General features: G+C 35.9%; 2 protein-coding genes across 4 annotated transcripts; both read left to right on the top strand.

Annotated features, from left to right (window-relative positions):
* The first annotated feature begins 656 nt into the window (after positions 1-656).
* On the top strand, positions 657-6,524 carry LOC145570579 (serine/threonine-protein kinase KIPK2-like). The gene is made up of 3 exons (XM_081629700.1): positions 657-801; positions 1,998-4,616; positions 5,546-6,524. Exons 2-3 carry the CDS (start codon positions 2,167-2,169, stop codon positions 6,405-6,407), a joined length of 3,312 nt encoding a protein of 1,103 aa, XP_081485826.1. The 5' UTR covers positions 657-801; positions 1,998-2,166; the 3' UTR covers positions 6,408-6,524.
* A 2,147-nt stretch (positions 6,525-8,671) lies between these two features.
* Positions 8,672-13,357, top strand: LOC145572511 (peptidyl-prolyl cis-trans isomerase PASTICCINO1-like). 3 transcript variants are annotated; one of them, XM_081631481.1, is made up of 8 exons: positions 8,672-8,812; positions 9,238-9,329; positions 9,517-9,687; positions 10,517-10,574; positions 11,347-11,495; positions 12,298-12,357; positions 12,615-12,671; positions 13,132-13,357. In XM_081631481.1, the coding sequence occupies exons 3-8, from the start codon at positions 9,685-9,687 to the stop codon at positions 13,228-13,230; spliced, it is 426 nt and encodes a 141-aa protein (XP_081487607.1). In that variant the 5' UTR covers positions 8,672-8,812; positions 9,238-9,329; positions 9,517-9,684; the 3' UTR covers positions 13,231-13,357. The 3 variants fall into 3 exon arrangements, with proteins under 3 accessions (XP_081487607.1, XP_081487606.1, XP_081487608.1); XM_081631480.1 differs by having other exon boundaries at positions 9,313-9,687; XM_081631482.1 differs by having other exon boundaries at positions 9,238-9,687; positions 13,111-13,357.
* Positions 13,358-18,306: the final 4,949 nt, after the last annotated feature.

Raw genomic sequence — 18,306 nt, 5'->3', positions numbered from 1 at the left:
AGGAAAAATCATTGCCTTATTTCAAAAAATTTAAGTGACGAAATATATGGAGTAATACATGTACAATATCATTTAATTTGAGTTTAGACCTTTACCAAGGAAAAATCATTGCCCTGTTTGAGAAAACTATTTTGAGAAAATTAAGTGATGAACTACATAGAGTAATATATGTACTATATCATTTAATTTGAGTTTAAACACCTTTAAAGATGAAGAGTTTTGACTAGTGAAGATTTTGTGGGGTTATCACAACATCACAAATACTAAAACTCCAAACTTTGTGTTCATGCAACTCTTTTGTTTTACCACCAAAAAGAAGCCATGAATATGTTTATTGATATTATATTACATCATGTCATTTTCAACAAAAAAATTTGGGCATTAAATTTGGTAGAGAAGAAAATGAAATATAACAAGAGTAAGCAACTTTCATAAAATAGACACCCATAAAAAATGACATTTTGAAAGCAAAAAAGTAGTAGTAACACACTAACACAGTAACATGACTTGAAAAAAAACTGATTTAATTAAATTTTGTTGTTTTTCAATCTTATATTATACGTGAGTCCCACAAACATCATACTATGTGTGGCCCGATCTACAAAATAATCTGAGCCAGTATGGAAAGAGAAAACTCACTCAATTTCATTTTCATTTTTAGTGCAAACCCCCATTTCTCTTTTTCACCTCCAAACAAAACCTCTAATTTTCCCCTCTTTCTCTCTCTTAAAATGCTCTATTTTCTGAGTTGGGTTTTTAATCATTAATACCCATTTTCCCTCAAGCTGGGATTTTTTTCAGGTACTGTTAATTTGATTTTTCTTTTTCCCATATTTTAGATGATTTTTTTTTTTTTTAATTTTTTTTTGTGGGTTTTTAATGTTGATTTTTTTTTTTTTTAAAAAATAATTTTACTTGGGTTTTTTATGTTCTTGTAATTGGGGTTGTTTATTTGATAGTTGTTGTGATATAGTTTTGGAATTTGCTTCTATTTTGAAGGGCATTTTTTGTGGGTTGTTAATTTTGTACGCTATTATTTGTGCTTTTTTTTATCAATTAATTTGGTTCTAGTTTCTAGGATAAATGATGGGTAATTAAGATCTGCAGATGGGATTATCTGTAACATTGTTTTGCTGAATTTGAATAAGTATATATGTCATTATCTGCAGTAAAGCTGGTGCCTTTTTCATTATTTAAGCTAATTATTTGGGGGAAAGAATTTCTCTTTTTTGGTTTCCTGCATTTGTGTTTATCTATCAATAAAGCTCATTTGATTAATTGAACTGTATTAGCTTGTTTGCCCTTATGTTAGGCAACTGTAGTTGCGATTGATTTGTTTACTGTCCAAATTTCTTGCTTTGATATGGTGGTTAATGTTCTGCTCTACCTAAGATATCGTTTCGATGTTTTCGACACGATTGGTGCCTTGGTGGATAGGGATTTTAGAAATGTTATGGATATAATAGGCAAAAGAAGTACATTTGACTTGTGATTTTTACTTTTTACCTATGCTTGTAATTTTAAAAACCAGCACTGATATAACAAATTTAGTTGGCCAAATGTTGGCGGAATCGCTTCGAGACTGTTCTTATGTAAACAGACCTTCTTCTGTAAATTACCTAAGTGGGTTTTTTCTTTGCTTAGAATAACAGAGAGAAAGAGGGGGAGAGGGACAGTGGTTGGAAAACTCGGATGTAATGTAACAAATGTAACCGACTTTAGCTTTTGTGGTGCATAAACAATAGTTTTTAGATTGTCAAAAGGAAGATAAAAAAAGTGTATGATCATCCCTCTAATACGAATATTAGAAATGAATGCATTGTTTTTACTGATGATCGATTTTGGAATTCTCTAACCGTTTTTAATTATAATTTGGTAATTTGTATATTTTTGTTAGAATGTTTAGCATACATACCTCCTAATCTTCATATACATAGATATGTTTCGGCAGCTTGATGATTGACTCATCACACTATGTTTGTGCATTTCTTTAACAGGATTATTATTTTGCAATCAGAAGTACCTGAATGATTTTAGCGTCATTCACGATTATGTCGTTAGAAAACTGCAGCAGCACTCTTGTTTTATAGTTCAGATGCTTCTTTTGGAGTAGAATGGTATGATACAAACTCTTGCCCTTTTTCTGTGCCATAATTTTCGTTTAGTATGGCACATGTGAGTTTGTTTCCCGGTAATTGTGAAATTGTTGAAATAGAAGAGGAGTTGAATCCAGGAGAAAATTATAGGGGTAAGAACTATTTGACGTCTGAATTGAAAAGAGAGGAAAAGGACTCTAGATCTCTTGCCTCAAATTCTGGGAACATCAGTTCTCTAGAGGATGATCTCAATCAACTATTTGAGATGTTCAATCGCAGAGTTTCATCTCATGGGTCCCCTCATCCAAGCCAAGCTGGGACATCAAGGAAGAATGCTTCAAAAAAGCCTGTCAAATCAGGTGGTTCATTTTCGCCTGGACATGGAGTTTCAGATCGTGTCAATCTAAAGCAGGCACTTAGGGGATTGTGCCTTTCTCAGGCTTCTGAAATGGCAGCCATGAAACGCTCTTCAAAATCAGGCACATCAGAAGCTGGAAGGATATCGACTAGGTACCGTAATGTAGTTGAAGACAGTGTATCTGATCATTCCCAAGATGATGGCCGAGGGGGCATGCTCGAGATATCACTTGTTCCTGAGGAAGAAACTTTTAACACTTTCCGAAACATCCGTGGAAAGTCACCAGCATCAGATTATTGCTTTTCAAACCGAAGTTCTCTTACAGAAAGAGAAACTGGATTCACCCTAATGTCAAAAAATGAAAAAGGTTTTGAGTCAAATTACTATAGCAATCAAGTATTGAGGTCTGATAAACCTGTATCTGTATCGTCTCCATCATCTCCTCATGTTGATGACAGCATCCCTGACACGGGTCATAGTATTTTGACTCAGAAAGGAATAAATATGCCATCAACTAAAATGAAGAATCAAGCAGGAAACACTGAATTATTGCAGCAGCACATGTTTCTATTGCAGAAAGAGAAGCATGCTTCTTCAAAGTCTTCACCACGTATTAGCAATGAGAAGGGCTCTGTGGAACTTGCTCGAAATGGTCCGGCACATAGGGAGGTAATTGCAGTTGGTGCCCGGAACCAAATGTCAAAGGTTGGTATGGAGCGCAGGGAGGAAAATACACATTCTTTGCGTCATTTTGATCTCCTTGACAAAGCCGGAGAGCATAGCAAGAGCAGCATGACAGAGATTCTTAAACTTTCTGCCTCAACTGATCTTGTAAGTCAAACACCTTTGACGGGGTCACTGCAGGATGAGAATCATGTGCTTCTTCAATCCTCTTCTGGTGATGAAATTATCCCTTTGGAATATGCTAGGAAAGTGGCAGAGGAAAAGGAAATGATTTCTGTGTCAACTGAAGCTGGGAATGAACAGGTGCATCCAATGCACGAGGATGATCATGCTGATATGAGCTCTCCACATCGTCCTGACCTTGGTGATAAAGATTTGGGTGCAAGCAGCAGTAATCCAGCACCTAATAGGGTGGTAAGCAAAGAAGCTACTGGAAAATCAGCAAAACTGGGGGCCGGTAAGAAGATCAGCTCCAAGACTGTATCCTCAACTGGCTCCCCAAAAAGGAAAAAAGGAAACAAGTCTACTAGAAATGCGCAGCATCTGGTCAAACCTCTTATCAAGACTAAGAATTTGATTAAGAGGAAGTCGAAGAAGAAGATGAACACAAATAATAGCTTGAAAAACGTGCGAAGTGAATTCAATAATGACTTGTATTCAGGCCCAAATCCAATTGTATGTCCGAGATGCCAATGTGTAGTGACAGAAACCTGGAAAGAATCCAATCAAGAGTCTTTGGTATCCCAGCAGGAGTCTCCGTTATCCCAGCAAGAGTCCCCACAAACCCATCAAGATTCTCATGTATCCCATCAAGAGTCTCCTGTGCTCTTTCAGGACTCACCAGTATCTCCCTTTGCAAGTCTCAGTGCTGAAATTAGCTCAGGCAACGTTATATCAGATGTTAGCACACTTGGACCAAGTCCTGATAGCACAAACCAAGAGACAGCTATTGCTGAATCTAGTGGCAACTCAAAGTTGAAATACAAGGGGGAATTCACTCAGAGTTCAAAAGACAGCCCTGGTGAATGTAGCAGTAGTACAAGTATTAGTGAAGAAAGCATTTTGAGCAGGCCCAGCTTTTGTGATCGGCCACACATGTCTAAGGATGTAAGGTGGGAAGCGGTTCGTCATGTGAGGTTTCAGCATGGAACTTTAGGCTTGAGACATTTCAATCTTTTAAAGAAGCTTGGCTGTGGAGATATTGGAACTGTTTATCTTGCTGAGCTCATTGGTACGAACTGTCTATTTGCTATAAAGGTCATGGACAATGAATTTTTGGCTAGAAGGAAGAAAATAGCGAGGGCACAGACAGAGAAGGATATACTGAGAATGCTGGATCATCCTTTTCTTCCTACTTTATACTGCCAGTTTACGTCAGATAACTTGTCATGTTTAGTTATGGAGTATTGTCCAGGGGGTGATTTACATGTTCTCCGGCAAAGACAGCCTGGCAGGTGTTTTACAGAACAAGCTGCAAGGTAATATGTCATAATTTTATTTATTTGTTTGTTTTTGCTATCGCCCCCACTCCTTGTATAAAATGATGCCAATTAACATATACTTCATACTTCAAAACAGACAGTACTACACGGCTACACCTGTTTCCCCTCTATAACTTTTCTAGCCGCTAAATAAACCTGCAACGAGTTTATGACCAAAATCCTTGGAAGTAATGCAACTATATGATGCTAGTGAATTCATGATGCCTCTCTATAACTTTTGTTTGTTTATTTGTTTACAGAATAATATGTCATAATTTTATTTATTTGTTTGTTTTTGCTATCGCCCCCACTCCTTGTATAAAATGATGCCAATTAACATATACTTCATACTTCAAAACAGACAGTACTACACGGCTACACCTGTTTCCCCTCTATAACTTTTCTAGCCGCTAAATAAACCTGCAACGAGTTTATGACCAAAATCCTTGGAAGTAATGCAACTATATGATGCTAGTGAATTCATGATGCCTCTCTCATCTTTCCAATTCACCCATGATATACCTAGTCTCATACAGGTTCATAGGTTTGTAAATTATTGAGACTGCTTTACAAAGAGCCATTCAAAGCTCTGCCTAATCTTACTTCATTTTTTCTAGAGAAGGGGGTTGAATTCTAGGAATTGGCTATATGTTCTGAAGTAGCTTAAACTTAATGGTAACTGCATATTTCATGCTGCGTTGCTGCTTGTACAACTTACTGGCTGAATGCAAGTTGTGTCAAGTTTTTAAATATTAATCGTGTTACATCCTTGACCGTGTGCTTTGTTTCTTGTGAGAGGGTCATATATGTCATGAGGCTCTCAATTTGAACTTTCATATTATTCTGTAATGACTAAATATTGTTAGTATTTGTAATGAGGTTAGATTTATGAAACCTTGTTTTATAATGCAACATTTTATTTGCAGATTTTACGTTGCTGAAGTACTCCTTGCATTAGAGTACCTCCACATGCTTGGAGTTATCTATCGAGACTTGAAGCCTGAAAACATTTTAGTCCGAGAAGATGGGCATATCATGCTGTCAGATTTTGACCTCTCACTCCGATGTGCTGTTAGTCCGACTCTTCTGGTTTCATCATCGATGTCAGAGACCTCAAGAAAGGTCTCCCGTCCATGTGTTGATTCACGTTGTGTACAGCCTCTCTGCATTGAACCTTCCTTTCAATTAACATGCTTTACTCCTAGGCTATTAGCCTCTTCCAAATCCTCTAAATTGAGGAAAATGAAATCTGATGTCGCTGCTGAGATGAGACCACTGCTGCAGTTAGTAGCAGAGCCCACCGCAGCACGGTCCAACTCTTTTGTTGGTACCCATGAATATTTGGCCCCTGAAATTATAAAAGGAGATGGTCATGGGAGTGCTGTTGATTGGTGGACTTATGGTATCTTCCTTTATGAACTGCTTTATGGTAGAACACCATTTAAGGGAGCTGGGAATGAAGAAACCCTGGCTAATGTTGTACTCCAGACCTTGAAATTTCCAGATAGCCCCCTTGTTAGCCTTCAAGCTAGGGATCTAATATCTTCCCTATTAGCAAAGGATCCAGATAATCGCTTAGGAACTGAAAGAGGTGCTGCTGAGATAAAGCAGCACCCGTTCTTCGAGGGGCTGAACTGGGCATTGATCCGATGTGCTGTACCCCCTGAGCTTCCTGAGTATCGGAGCTATGGGATGCCAAAAGTAGCATCACTAGAAAATAATAACAAATATGCGGAGTACAGTTCTGGCTCTGGTTCTGCAGAGCATTTAGAGTTTGAGGTGTTTTAGCAGATCCTTTCCACATAATGTTTGTATTTTAAGTATAGCCCTTATATTGTAAAGTTTTGTTATATGGTACAGTTCATTTTTACAGCAAGACATTGAGAAGAGGTGGTTCTTGTGTCATTTTATGACTCTTAAAAGAACTTGAAGGTTACAATAAAATTTTGTTCAGCTGGCAAGTACTTAATGCCTTGTTGAGATCATTCATTTTATTAGTGTAGCCCCTCTATGTTTCCCTTAATTGTTGTAATGGTATTATTGATTTCATGAATGTTTCATTTGGTAGAAATTGCAACAATTTGACATTTTTGGCTAATATTTTTTTATTTAATTTTTTTTAAAAAAGTAAATGTTACTGTGTATAATTTTTATTCTAAAAAATATCAATATATACTTGTATAGTTTTTACTTATAGAATTTTACAGATTTAATGATAAAAGTTGCACATCAGCAAATATAAGTCATATAAATACCTAGTATGAGTATAAGAGTAAAAAATATTTTACCAATAGAAGGATATTTGAGAATAAAAAAGGTAAAGAAATGAAAGTAGTGTAGTAGTGCTCTGGTTATTTTTTGTAAATTTTGAATTTCCTCGAAATTGACCCTTGTTGATTTTTGGTACCCATTTAAAACTTTATTTTATTTTGGTACTCATCAAAGTTACAAAGTATAGGTTTTGGTACTTCCGTCTAACTTCTATTAAACTTTCCGTTAGTGGAGCCCATTATGTAATTAATTAATAATTTATTCTTTTAAAAAAAAGGAAAAAAAAAAAAAGAAAAACTTAAAAAAAAAAAAAACCAGCCACTGTCACCTCTCCCCCCTCCCCGTCAGCCACCTTTCCCCCTCCCCGTGCCGGCTGCCGGTGCCAAAATGTTTTCCCGGTGCCGGTGACTTCACCCCCTCCCTTCCCCCGCCGATCTCCTTCCCCTTTCCCACTCCTGGCTGCCCCCGACACCACCCCTCCCCTCTTTGCCCCAAATCAATTTTTATTAGGGTTTTAGGGTTCAATTTCTTTTCTCACTCCTCAAATCATACAACAACCTTGGCTTGGTGGTTGTGACAGCTTTGGCGTTCGCAGTGGTGGTCGCCGGCTTGTTTGGAGTTGGTGGTTCGTTTGTGGTGGTTTGTTTGGTGAAACGCGGTTCGTTTGTGGTGAAAGGTGGTTCGCTTGGTGGTGGTCGTCGGTTCGTTTGTGGTGAAAGGTGGTTCGCTTGGTGGTGGTCGTCGGTTCGTTTGTGGTGAAAGGTGGTTCGTTTGGTTGGAGTCGATGGTTAGTTTGGTGGTGGTTCGTTTGTGTTGAAAGGTGGTTCATTTGGTGGTGGTCGCCGACGGTCGGTAGGGAGGGAGGCTGGTAGTGTAGTGGCTGAGGAGGAGGAAGAGGGGGTGGCTGGGAGGTGGCAAGACCATGACTGGGCCCCACTAAGGGAAAACATAACGGAACATGGACGGAGGTACCAAAAGCTATAATTTTAAACTTTGATGGATACCAAAGTAAAATAAAGTTTTAAACGGGTACTAAAATTCAACAACCCCCATCTTTGAGGTACCAAAATTCAAATTTTCCTTATTGTATTGCTTGTATAACTCAAAATAGTGAACTTGCCTTTTCATAGGCAAATTTTGTTTTGAAATATTTTGCATGATTGTACTTTGTTACAAATCATTGTATTGGTTAATATGTTCACGTGAACTTCATAATTTTTCTTAAAACTCCCACTTGAACGTTGACATAAATGGGGTATGAGTTTTCTCATTAAAAACCTTGCTAGGTAAAACCCTATGGGATAAAACCATAGTTAGGAAAATACAATACAACGATATTATATTATATTCTTTGGTATAATGCCTCGTTAAAATCCTTGTCAAGAAAAACCCAGTAGGATAAAAATCTGGTCGAAGGAAAAAAGAGTCCAGCGCATATAATACTCCCCCAAATTTCAGCGTAGTTCACGAAGATGCCGCGTGCATTCCGATTTGTGAACTAATTGCTCAAATTTCTTCAAAGGAAGTGATTTGGCGAACAGATCGACATTCACTACTAGAAAAATATTTATTTGCTGCATTTTTGTTAAAACACTGCAAATTAAAATGGGTTTTAAATGTACATAAATTAAAACTATTAATTTGCAGGGGTTTTTTAAAAAATACGCTGCAAATCAATATTTTCCCCCTCACCCTAAACCCTCTCATCCTTACCCGCCCTAATTCATTTCACTCTCCCTCCCTCTTTCAACGTTCTGCTTCTTCTGTAAAAAAAAAAAAAAAAAAAAAAAAAAAAAAAACGTTCTTGCTTCAAACTCCACCACCTCACTTTCACAACCATCGCCGACCGTTTCCTCCGCCTCAGTCTCTACAAACAGCTGCCGCAGCCTCACCATCGAAGTGTAGGACGAAACCCTAAACAGGTAAATACTTTTTAATTTTTTTTTTTTTTTTTTTGTAAATCAACGAGTATCAATTTGAGTTAGTATTCATCGACTGTCAATTTCACAATCGTTGGGTTTATTGAAGCTAGAAAAAACGACTCTATTGAAGCAAAAAAAGTCTCATTTTGGATTAATTTTTTCGAGAATTGGCTTTCTACCTTGTTCTAGGTTTTAATTTTATCAATTTGCTGCTTCTGGGTTGTTCGGATTTGTGGTGAATTTGCTCATTGCAGCTTGTTCTAGGTTTTTATTTTTATTAATTTGTTGCTTCTAGGTTGTTCTGATTTTTTTTCATGAATTTGCTCATTCTAGCTTGGTCTGCTGCTTCTGGGTTGTTTAGTATTTTTTATCGATTTGCTGCTTATGTGAATTTGGTAATTTTTTAATGAATTTGCTCATTCTAGTTGGTATAGACGCAACTTATGGGTGTTCGAAAATAGATGGGAAGCTGATGAAGCTATTCTTCTAAGACACTGCAGATTGGTGACATACTTTGGTGAGTACTCTGAGAGGATTTATGGGGGAGTTACCCCTGTCTTGAATCCTGCTGGTGATAAAGTCTGGTCCCCTCCCCCCCCAAGCCGTTGCAAAAATAAATGTTGATGCCTCTGTGGATGCCGAGGGATGGGTTGGTGTTGGGGTGATTACTCGTGATTACAAGGGTCAAGTTTTATTTGCTGCAGTCAGAAGAATTCGTGCAAGGTGGGAACCCCTGGTGGCAGAGAGCAAGGCTGCTTTGTTCGCTATTCAAAAAGCACTCTCCTTTGGCTACAACGACATCATTCTTGAGACTGATTCGCTGCTCCTTGTTACCAAGCTCAAGAAGAAGTCTCTTTCCTTTGCTGCTGTTGATGGTATTATTGAAGACATTATCTTGTCTAGTTCGTATTTTTCTTCCATTGTTTCGTCTCATGTTAAGCGTGATGGTAATTTTGTTGCCCATCATATTAATAGGTTAGTGCCTATTAGTAGTGAACAATGTTGGGAAAATCTCGTTCCAAATGAGATTGCCCCGTATGTACTCTTGGATACTCTTACTATGAATTAATGCACTAGCCGCTTTAGGGGGGGTCAGCCACAACCTATACGGGTCTACGCTAGAAGAGTCAAACACGGGTATCAACAACACAAACCACAAAGAGCAAGGGACAAAATCAATTAAGAAGAGGAGAAGGAAAGAAAGCAACCTTAGTCCTAGGATGTTTATTTATGTTTTTCTATATTAGCTAAGTTTCACATGTTAAGCCTTAAGGTCATCCTTGACCATCTTAGTATAAGTAGTATGGGTAGTGTTAGTGGAAAATCGGGCAGAAATTGAGTGAACCTTTTGAGAGATTTGTAGCCTCAAGCTACTAGAGAGATTTGTAGCCTAAAGCTACTGAGAGATTCATAACCTCAAGTTATGGCTATCTTTATGTAATCCAACCTTTAATCAATCGAATGTTCAAGCTTTTAGCCTTAAATTAATATTAATTGTGCTTAATTAAATCAGTAGAATTCAGTCTATAACACTCAGGTGTCAATGTTGAATTCTCGATACTTCAACATGAGCTGGTATTTATCAGTGACATATACCATGTTTTCTGAGAATTGAGAAATACTTATTGTTCAATTTGAGTGATCAACTGAATGCTTTTATGATTAGATTAGGAGGTCATGATAATGGGTTTTCTGTAATGTCAGGTCCGCGATGTGCTTGGAGATGGGCGACTCATTAAGAGACGGATCCGTGATGGAGAAGGTTCAAGTCTTTTTTGTTTGTTTGTTTTTGTGAGTGTGTATGTCTGTGGTTTGGATTCTGATATTATACGCTGATTAGATAATACCAGATGATATCTTGTGTATGTCTGTGTTTGTTTGTGTTTTTTTTTTCATCAGTCCACATCTTTCACTAGCTTATGGATGTTAATAGTGGAGGTGAAAAGCTGTAGTCACATTGTGTACATATTATGATTATTCTATGCATGCATTCTAGCAGGCTGTTGTGGCTTGCAAATTGTACTCTCCATTCAGTTTGTATATACCTCCTCTTTTAATGGAATTTACGGATTTGTCAAGTTTTGCATTCCTCAGATTCCATATTGTAGTGTGCTGTGGCCAGTATGTACTTGTGGTGGCTTTGGCTTCTCTAAATTCTTTATCAAACTCATTTTTCTTGATTCTGTTTACAGTTATTTTTCTTTCTTTTCTTAGGTGGGTTTTGAATGACTAGTTGTACTGTAATTTTGTACTCCAGTAACTCCAATGTGTTGAATTATTCAAAATTATTATTTTTCGCTGCTTTTATAATTATGTTGCTGATTAATATTGCATTCAATAGTTATATTATTCGAGCTATGACACTGAAATTTTCCTCCAAAAGATATCTGATCTGGTTTAATGATATTACATACTGAAAAAAGAGGGGTATGAGTTTTAATCTGTGATGGTTTATTTGATCCTGTTTTTGATCAGGCCTTGCAATATTTCATTTGGTGTATGTTTAAGATTTTCTCATTCTTTGTGATTACTAGGGGAATTTCCCGTGGACTGCCCACTTCAGGACAATCAACTATGTGTCCATTACAAGGGCATGCTTCTGGATGACAAGAAGACAGTCTTCTATGATACTAGAATTGATAATGATGGTCAGCCACTAGAGTTCTGTTCTGGAGAAGGCCTGGTGAGTTGTTATCTTTATCGTGCACATTATGTACTGTAGATTGTATTAATAAAGAGGATAAAACAAAATGCATTAAATTTTATTTTTTGCTGTTAGATATAGTTGCTGTTATCAAGAAGAGAAAGACTCCCCTGCCCTTTGCATTAATATGAATTGGCCTATTTGTTAGTATTATGCTAGAAGAGTGTATACGCAGACGCCTTTTTTTTGTTCAAAATAAGCACAAAGCAATTCTTATCAACTCGACAATTTTTTTTTTAATCTGCATCTTACTAATATCGATGTATTTATTCTAATCTGCCCTCAACTTTTATATTTGAAAGTCACTTCGTCATTAAAATAATACTGTAATACGAATAATTTTATCTCTTTGTTAACCCTCCTTGATTTCTGCCTATAAATCTAAACTACACCTGAATGTGGATGGAAGGAGTTAATTCTGTTTTATTACCTTAGTGTTGGAGAAATGATGAGATTCCTTGTCAATTGAATAATGTGTCATAGAAGCCTTGGCAGCAGAGTGCTGTGTAGCTGAAATCATATGGTGGGAATACAATTGGCTTTGTTTTGGCTCTTAATAATAGAATCTGTATATCGTGCACATTTGGTTGTCATTGCGCACTTGCTTGTCATTGTTTCCTTGTGGGCCTAGCATTAACATCAAGGTTTTTGTGTTTTGAAGGATTAGCAAGGTTTTTTTTTTTTTTTTTTTTTTTTTTTTTTTTTTTTTTTTATTTATTTTGTGCATGTACTGAGAGATTTTTTGCTTTCTGATTAACATTAGACCGGTCTTTCTTGACAGGACTGGACTGGTTTGGATTTCAAAAGTATTATGGCCGAGACAGAGAATATTAGATCCACGGTATTGCACTATCATTGATCTACAGGATCAGTGTTGCTTTGCCTCAGTTACTGATTCGTTTGTGATATCATGCATGTTCTGTTATTTTCTATTCAGACATTTTAATTCTATTATTGTACTCTTCAATGACCTTGGAATTTAATGCTTTTACTATTAAGTACAGTAGAATTTTTTTGTGCAGCTTTTGTAGTTCTTGGTTGGTTAATTCTGCTTCAAAGATGTGGAAACTGAAACTTTCTCTGATTGTCCATTGTTAGGGTAACAGGCTTTTCAAGGAAGGAAAGTATGGATTGGCAAAAGCTAAATATGAGAAGGTACATGTTTCCTTCTTTAACATGGTCGCCTTTACTTGCATGATTCTAAACTTGTGAAAAAATCTTAATTATGTATATTGATCACTCTTTGTATAAGCACTAAAAAAAGTAAGGGAAAAGGCATTGCTTAGCAATTTGCTTTCAAAAAAAAATAAAAGCATTGCTTACATTTTGTGGAAAGGGAAGTATATAGATATACATATTTGTTTTACTCATAAGGGTCTTTCTATATCCTTCTGAGAGGTATAAGAGGGACTAGGAACAATGTGACACTAATTCTGTCATTCATATATAACCACTTTTGAACCTATGTGAGTCAATTGTTGTCCAAATGCCATTATTTTTGCATAAGTGAAGTATATAAGTGAAGTATTATTATTATTATTGTTATTAAAATTACTTTGATGACTTACTATATATATTTTATCATGTTCATAAGTTTGCATGTCTTTAAATGAAGATCCTTACATTGATGATGGTATTGAAGAAGTGCGGAACATATGGGCCTCATATTTCACTAATTATTGCGTGCGATCATAGTTTCGCGGCAATATTTTGACTTTTGTTTTGGATTGATATTTTTTGTATGTAGAAAATTGAATCGTACAATACAATTTATCATATGTATTGTGCTAATCTAATTTTATTAAAGTATTTTGTTCATAAAGTTCAGGAATACAGGTCCTTCATGGGTATATTACACGTAAAAACAGAGGAGGTGTTGTCGAAATTTTGATTTATTAATTATTTATTACCAAATAATGGTTTTTTTTTTTAAAAAAAAAATACTATTAATTAGCAGTGGGTGTTACACATTAAGCGCAGCAAATAATTTATTATTTTATTAGTAGAATGTATTTATTTGCGGGGGTTAGAATAGAAATCCGCCGCAAATAAATGCATTGATTTGCAGCGGATGTCATCGCAGCAAATCAATCAATTGATTTGCTGCCTTGGCGTTTGCTGCCACCCGAAAAACGCAGCAAATTAATGATTTTTAACCGCTGTAAATAAATGTTTTTCTAGTAGTGATTGTTGTCACAAGACTGAATTTGCTGGACATCTATTTTCTCTTTCTTTTGCACATCATGTGTGAAGAATAGTTTTGGGGATATATGTTTTGTTTTGTTTTCCTTAATATATATCCTTTAGTTAATTAGTTGAGATATGCATGTTGTATTGTCTTCAAAGATGATGGTTGGATTTTCTGTTATCACGTTCATTCCACATTCTTCTAGGATATTACTAATCATCGACCTCAGACATACACACTCTCGTCCTGCTTCCTAAAGAGCTATATGAAGGTTTTATGTCTTCGTCGAGTGCAATTACTAGATATATTATTGGATCAATATTATGGAGATAATAATTAAGTTCATTCTTTTGGATCGTCATTGCCTGTTGCTAGACGTAATAAATGATCTTTGGGCTAGTTAAATAGTCCAAATCTCAATAGAATGGATCTTATGAGGTCGCGCATAAGGGTGATGGATTGAACAAAGCATGAAACCCTTTAATGAGCCTCATGAAGAAGTAGCCGGACATATGGAGTATAAGGAGGAAGTAGTTCGGACTTGGTTAGGAGTTTCGGCTTCAGTAGGACTCTAATTATATAATAAATAGAGGCCTTGCCTAGGTTATGCATACAACACACAATATACAAGAGCATTTTATTGTGAAGCAAGCAACCAAACCCTAATCCCTATCAAAAGCCTCCTTCTTTCACTCCCCTCTTGCCGTACAACCGTACAACCCTCCCAGATGCAAGGTGTTGCGGTGGTGGTTCGTAGTGGTTTGGGCTCGGTTTTCTCCTATCCTCTTCGTAGAAGGTGGATCGAATGTGTTCATTACCAACTAACTAATATTAGTGGAGGTTCAATCCTAGCCCATGAACCAAGTAGAGGAATTGCGTTTGAGGTTTTATTCTCCTAGAGTTCGTAGTTGATCGCTTGTGGAATCACGCTTCAAAGGTATAATTATGTGTTCTTTATATGTTATACATGTTGATCTTGATTTACGTGTGAACAAATATGATTCGTGAAATTCCGCAATAGTACCTATTTCCCTACACTATCTACTCTACATGATTCGAGGATGTTGTGGTCAATGTCTGCTTTGTTAATTTCCATGATATTGTAATGCCATCATAAGTGAATAGATATCCAGTTTGTACTTGGCATTTTATGGATCTGAGAAGTATCCAGCATTTGCGTACTCAACGAGAGCAACATCTTGTTTTAGTTGATAATATAAACCAAGGTCTTGTGTCCCTCGTAGGTATCAAAGTAAGTGTCGAACTCCCTTCCAATATATATATATGTTGGTGTGTTGTTGTACCCGGTTAACGAGTTCTCAGAGAATGTTATGTCGGATCTAGTGTTGTTAGCTAAGTACATTAAGGCTCCAATTGCACTTAAGTATGATACTTCTAGACCTAGAATTCCTTCATTTGTACTCTCGGGATCTGAATGGATCGTTTTTCATATTTAAAAAATGAACAACCATTGGGAAGTTGATTGGAGTTGCTTTGTCCATGAAAAATCTTTTCAAAACTCTATCTGCATAGTTTGATTGATTGATGGGAAAAAAAAAGTTACCATAACTCAGATCAAGTGCTCAATTTGCAATCTAAGATAAAATTTAGTTTTTTCAAGGTCTTTCATCTCAAATTAAACTCTTTCATCAAGTATTTTGCAGTTCTTTCAAGCACATTTGAGGTTCCGATGATATTCAAATCAACATAAACTGCAATAATAGGGAAGCCTGATTGTGATTGCTTTATGAAATCACAGGGACTAATTTGATTATTCTTGAACCTTTCTCTCATAAGGTATTCACTAAGACGATTATACCACATCCTCCCAGATTGTTTCAATCCTTAAAGTGACCTGTTTTGTTTTATGGAAAGTAATTGTCCAGGCTTGTGGTTTTCTAGTAGTTTTGGTAATTCTGGGACTTTCATGTTAATGTCTGTATCGAGTAACCCATAAAAATATGCAGTCACTACATCCATTAATCGCATTTGCAGTCCTTTTGACACTATCAAACATACCAAAAATCTTAATGTAGTTGCAACAACTACTGGAGAATATGTTTCTTCATTTATAATCAATCCTTGGAATTCGAGAAAATCCTTGGGCTACAAGTCTTTCCTTGTATCTAACTATGTCATATTTCTCATTACGTTTTCTCACAAATACCCATTTGTATCTAATGGGTTTTACATTTGCAAGTGTAAGGGTTATTTTCAGAAAACTTCTCGTTTTTCAAGTGATTTTAACTCAGTTTGCTTTGCCTCCTTCCACTCTGGCCAATTACTTATGCGTCGACATTCTCTTCACTGTTCCTGATTCATCATCATTTTCATCAAAACAATTTCGATTGTAATGGAATTTGAAAATATTGCATTTACGATAACATCTTTTCTATTCCAATGAATCTTGGTAGAAACATAATTCATTGAAATTTCATTGTTATAGATGTCTTTGTCATCTTGTTCATTCCCCGTTGGGTTGTTTTCTTGTTTATTTCCTTTTGGATTATCATCGTAATCTTTACTTTCATCCAAATTTGGTCTTTTTGGCCTTTTGATAGGGGAACATCATCAGTCTCATTTTTTATTCCATCCAATCTGTTAAATTTCTTAGCTTAGAATATTTTGAACCAAGTGGTCTCCCTCGCTTTTGGCGTGTTTGAGATTCATTTTCAACGGCCTTATTACCGGTTGGAATTTTAATACACGCAGGGGAATTTTCTGTTGGTATATGTGATTTTGTCACCTTCTTTATGTCTACAAATGCATCAGGCAATTGATTTGCAATACTTTGTAAATGAACAATTCTTTTTTGCGTAGGTCCATTTTCTCTAACCCTAAGGCTGGGAATACTGTCTCATTAAATTGATAATCGACAAATCTAGCCATAAATAAATCATCAATCAATGGTTAGTACAAGATATTCAATTATAGAGTGGGATTCAAACCCGACATAAATTCCCAGCCTCCTTTGTGGACCCATTTTTGTTTATTGGGGTGGAGCAACATGAACAAATACAACACAACCAAAGATTTTTAGATGTGTGATACTTGATTCTCGGCCATAAACTAGTTGTAGTGGCGAGAATTTATGATAAGATGTAGGTTTCAATCTAATTAGTGCTGCTGGATGTATTATAGCATGTCTCCAAGCAGATGATGACAATTTTGACCTCATTAATAATGGTCTTGAAACAAGCTATAGTCTTTTAATTAGTGATTCAGGTATACCATTTTGTGTATGAACATGAGCTACTGGGTATTCAACAACAATTCCAATTGACACAATAATCATTAAATGTTTGGGATGTAAATTCCCTAGCGTTGTCGAGTCTTATTTTATTTATTGTTTGATCTTGGAATTGAGTTGTTAATTTGATTATTTTGGCAAGTAATTTTGCAATGGCGACATTTCTACTTGAAAGTAGACTAACATGTGACCATCGTGTAGAAGCATCAATTAAAACCATGAAATATCAAAATGGTCCACATGCCGGATAAATTGGCCCATAAATATCCCCTTGAGTTCTTTTCAAGAATTTTGGAGATTCAGTAGCAATTTTGTTCATATATGGCTTTATTATAAATTTTCTAAGTGAACATGCAGAGCATGTTAATTCATCTGATCGAGGAATTTTAACTTCTCTTATTGAATGTTCCACTGAATTTGCTATAATTCTTTGAATCATCCTTGTTCTTGGATGTCCCAAACGATCATGCCAAAAATTAATCAAATGTTTGTCATCTAACTTCTTGTTTGATATGATATTGATTGATTTCTAAGGGTCATCATATGTTATACAATATAACCCTGAAGAATATAACCATCGAAGAATATGCTAGCAATTTCTCATAAATATAGTTCTTGTCATATTATCCTACCATGAGGCATAAATACTCCTTTTGAGCTGTTGTCATTGTTTCCAAATGATAACTATTTTGGCATGCATTTTTAAAGCTTATGAGATTTCTTTGAGATTTACTCAAATATAAAGCATTATTGATTATCAATTTTGTTCCATTTGAAAGCACTATACAAGCCTTTCCAGATTCTTCAATTAATTTAGCTTACCCGAAAATGGTGTTTGTATTGGCTTCAAACAACTTTAGTTGTGAAAAATACTTTATATCTTTCAAGATAGTATGTGTTGTTCCATTGTCCAAAAGGCATTAATATTCAAAACCAACTTCAAGCAGATCCATATCTTTATAAAATAATAATTATGAGAGTAATTTAGAATAATAACATGTAAACTTTATTGATGATAAAAATTATTATTGCATGACTAGAAATTTAAAATATAATATAGAAAAGAAAAATACAGTAAAACATAATACATATCACTTTAGCAGATGGGAAATGATCTAAGCGTTGTTTTGTTCTCCAAGGATGAAATCATTTTCATTTCAGTGTCGTCCATAAAAATTAAGACACATCAAGGCTAAGACAAGGAGCATTTCTTCATTAACATAATTAGCTTCTGCGTATTTCCCTTTCCTTTTACAGAAGCTCGGTAAATATCTACCAAATACTTGGATGTACGACAAGTACGTCCCCAATGCCATGTGATGCATATATGTAACATGTGTCTTTTCCTTTTG

The sequence above is a fragment of the Chenopodium album genome, chromosome 12, assembly GCF_948465745.1.
Source record: "Chenopodium album chromosome 12, dcCheAlbu1.1, whole genome shotgun sequence".
In the NCBI taxonomy this organism is placed as follows: Eukaryota; Viridiplantae; Streptophyta; class Magnoliopsida; order Caryophyllales; family Amaranthaceae; genus Chenopodium; species Chenopodium album.
This window is presented reverse-complemented; position numbering and strand designations above follow the sequence as displayed.

Bases quoted from the DNA above. Each gene is read 5' to 3' on its own strand.
- LOC145572511 (XM_081631480.1), top strand. The intron at 11,496-12,297 runs GTGAGTTGTTAT...CTTTCTTGACAG, and splicing joins TCTGTTCTGGAGAAGGCCTG to GACTGGACTGGTTTGGATTT. The intron at 12,672-13,131 runs GTACATGTTTCC...CTTTAAATGAAG, and splicing joins CAAAAGCTAAATATGAGAAG to ATCCTTACATTGATGATGGT.
- LOC145570579 (XM_081629700.1), top strand. From the start codon at position 2,167: ATGGCACATGTGAGTTTGTTTCCCGGTAATTGTGAAATTGTTGAAATA. The intron at 4,617-5,545 runs GTAATATGTCAT...TTTTATTTGCAG, and splicing joins TTTACAGAACAAGCTGCAAG to ATTTTACGTTGCTGAAGTAC.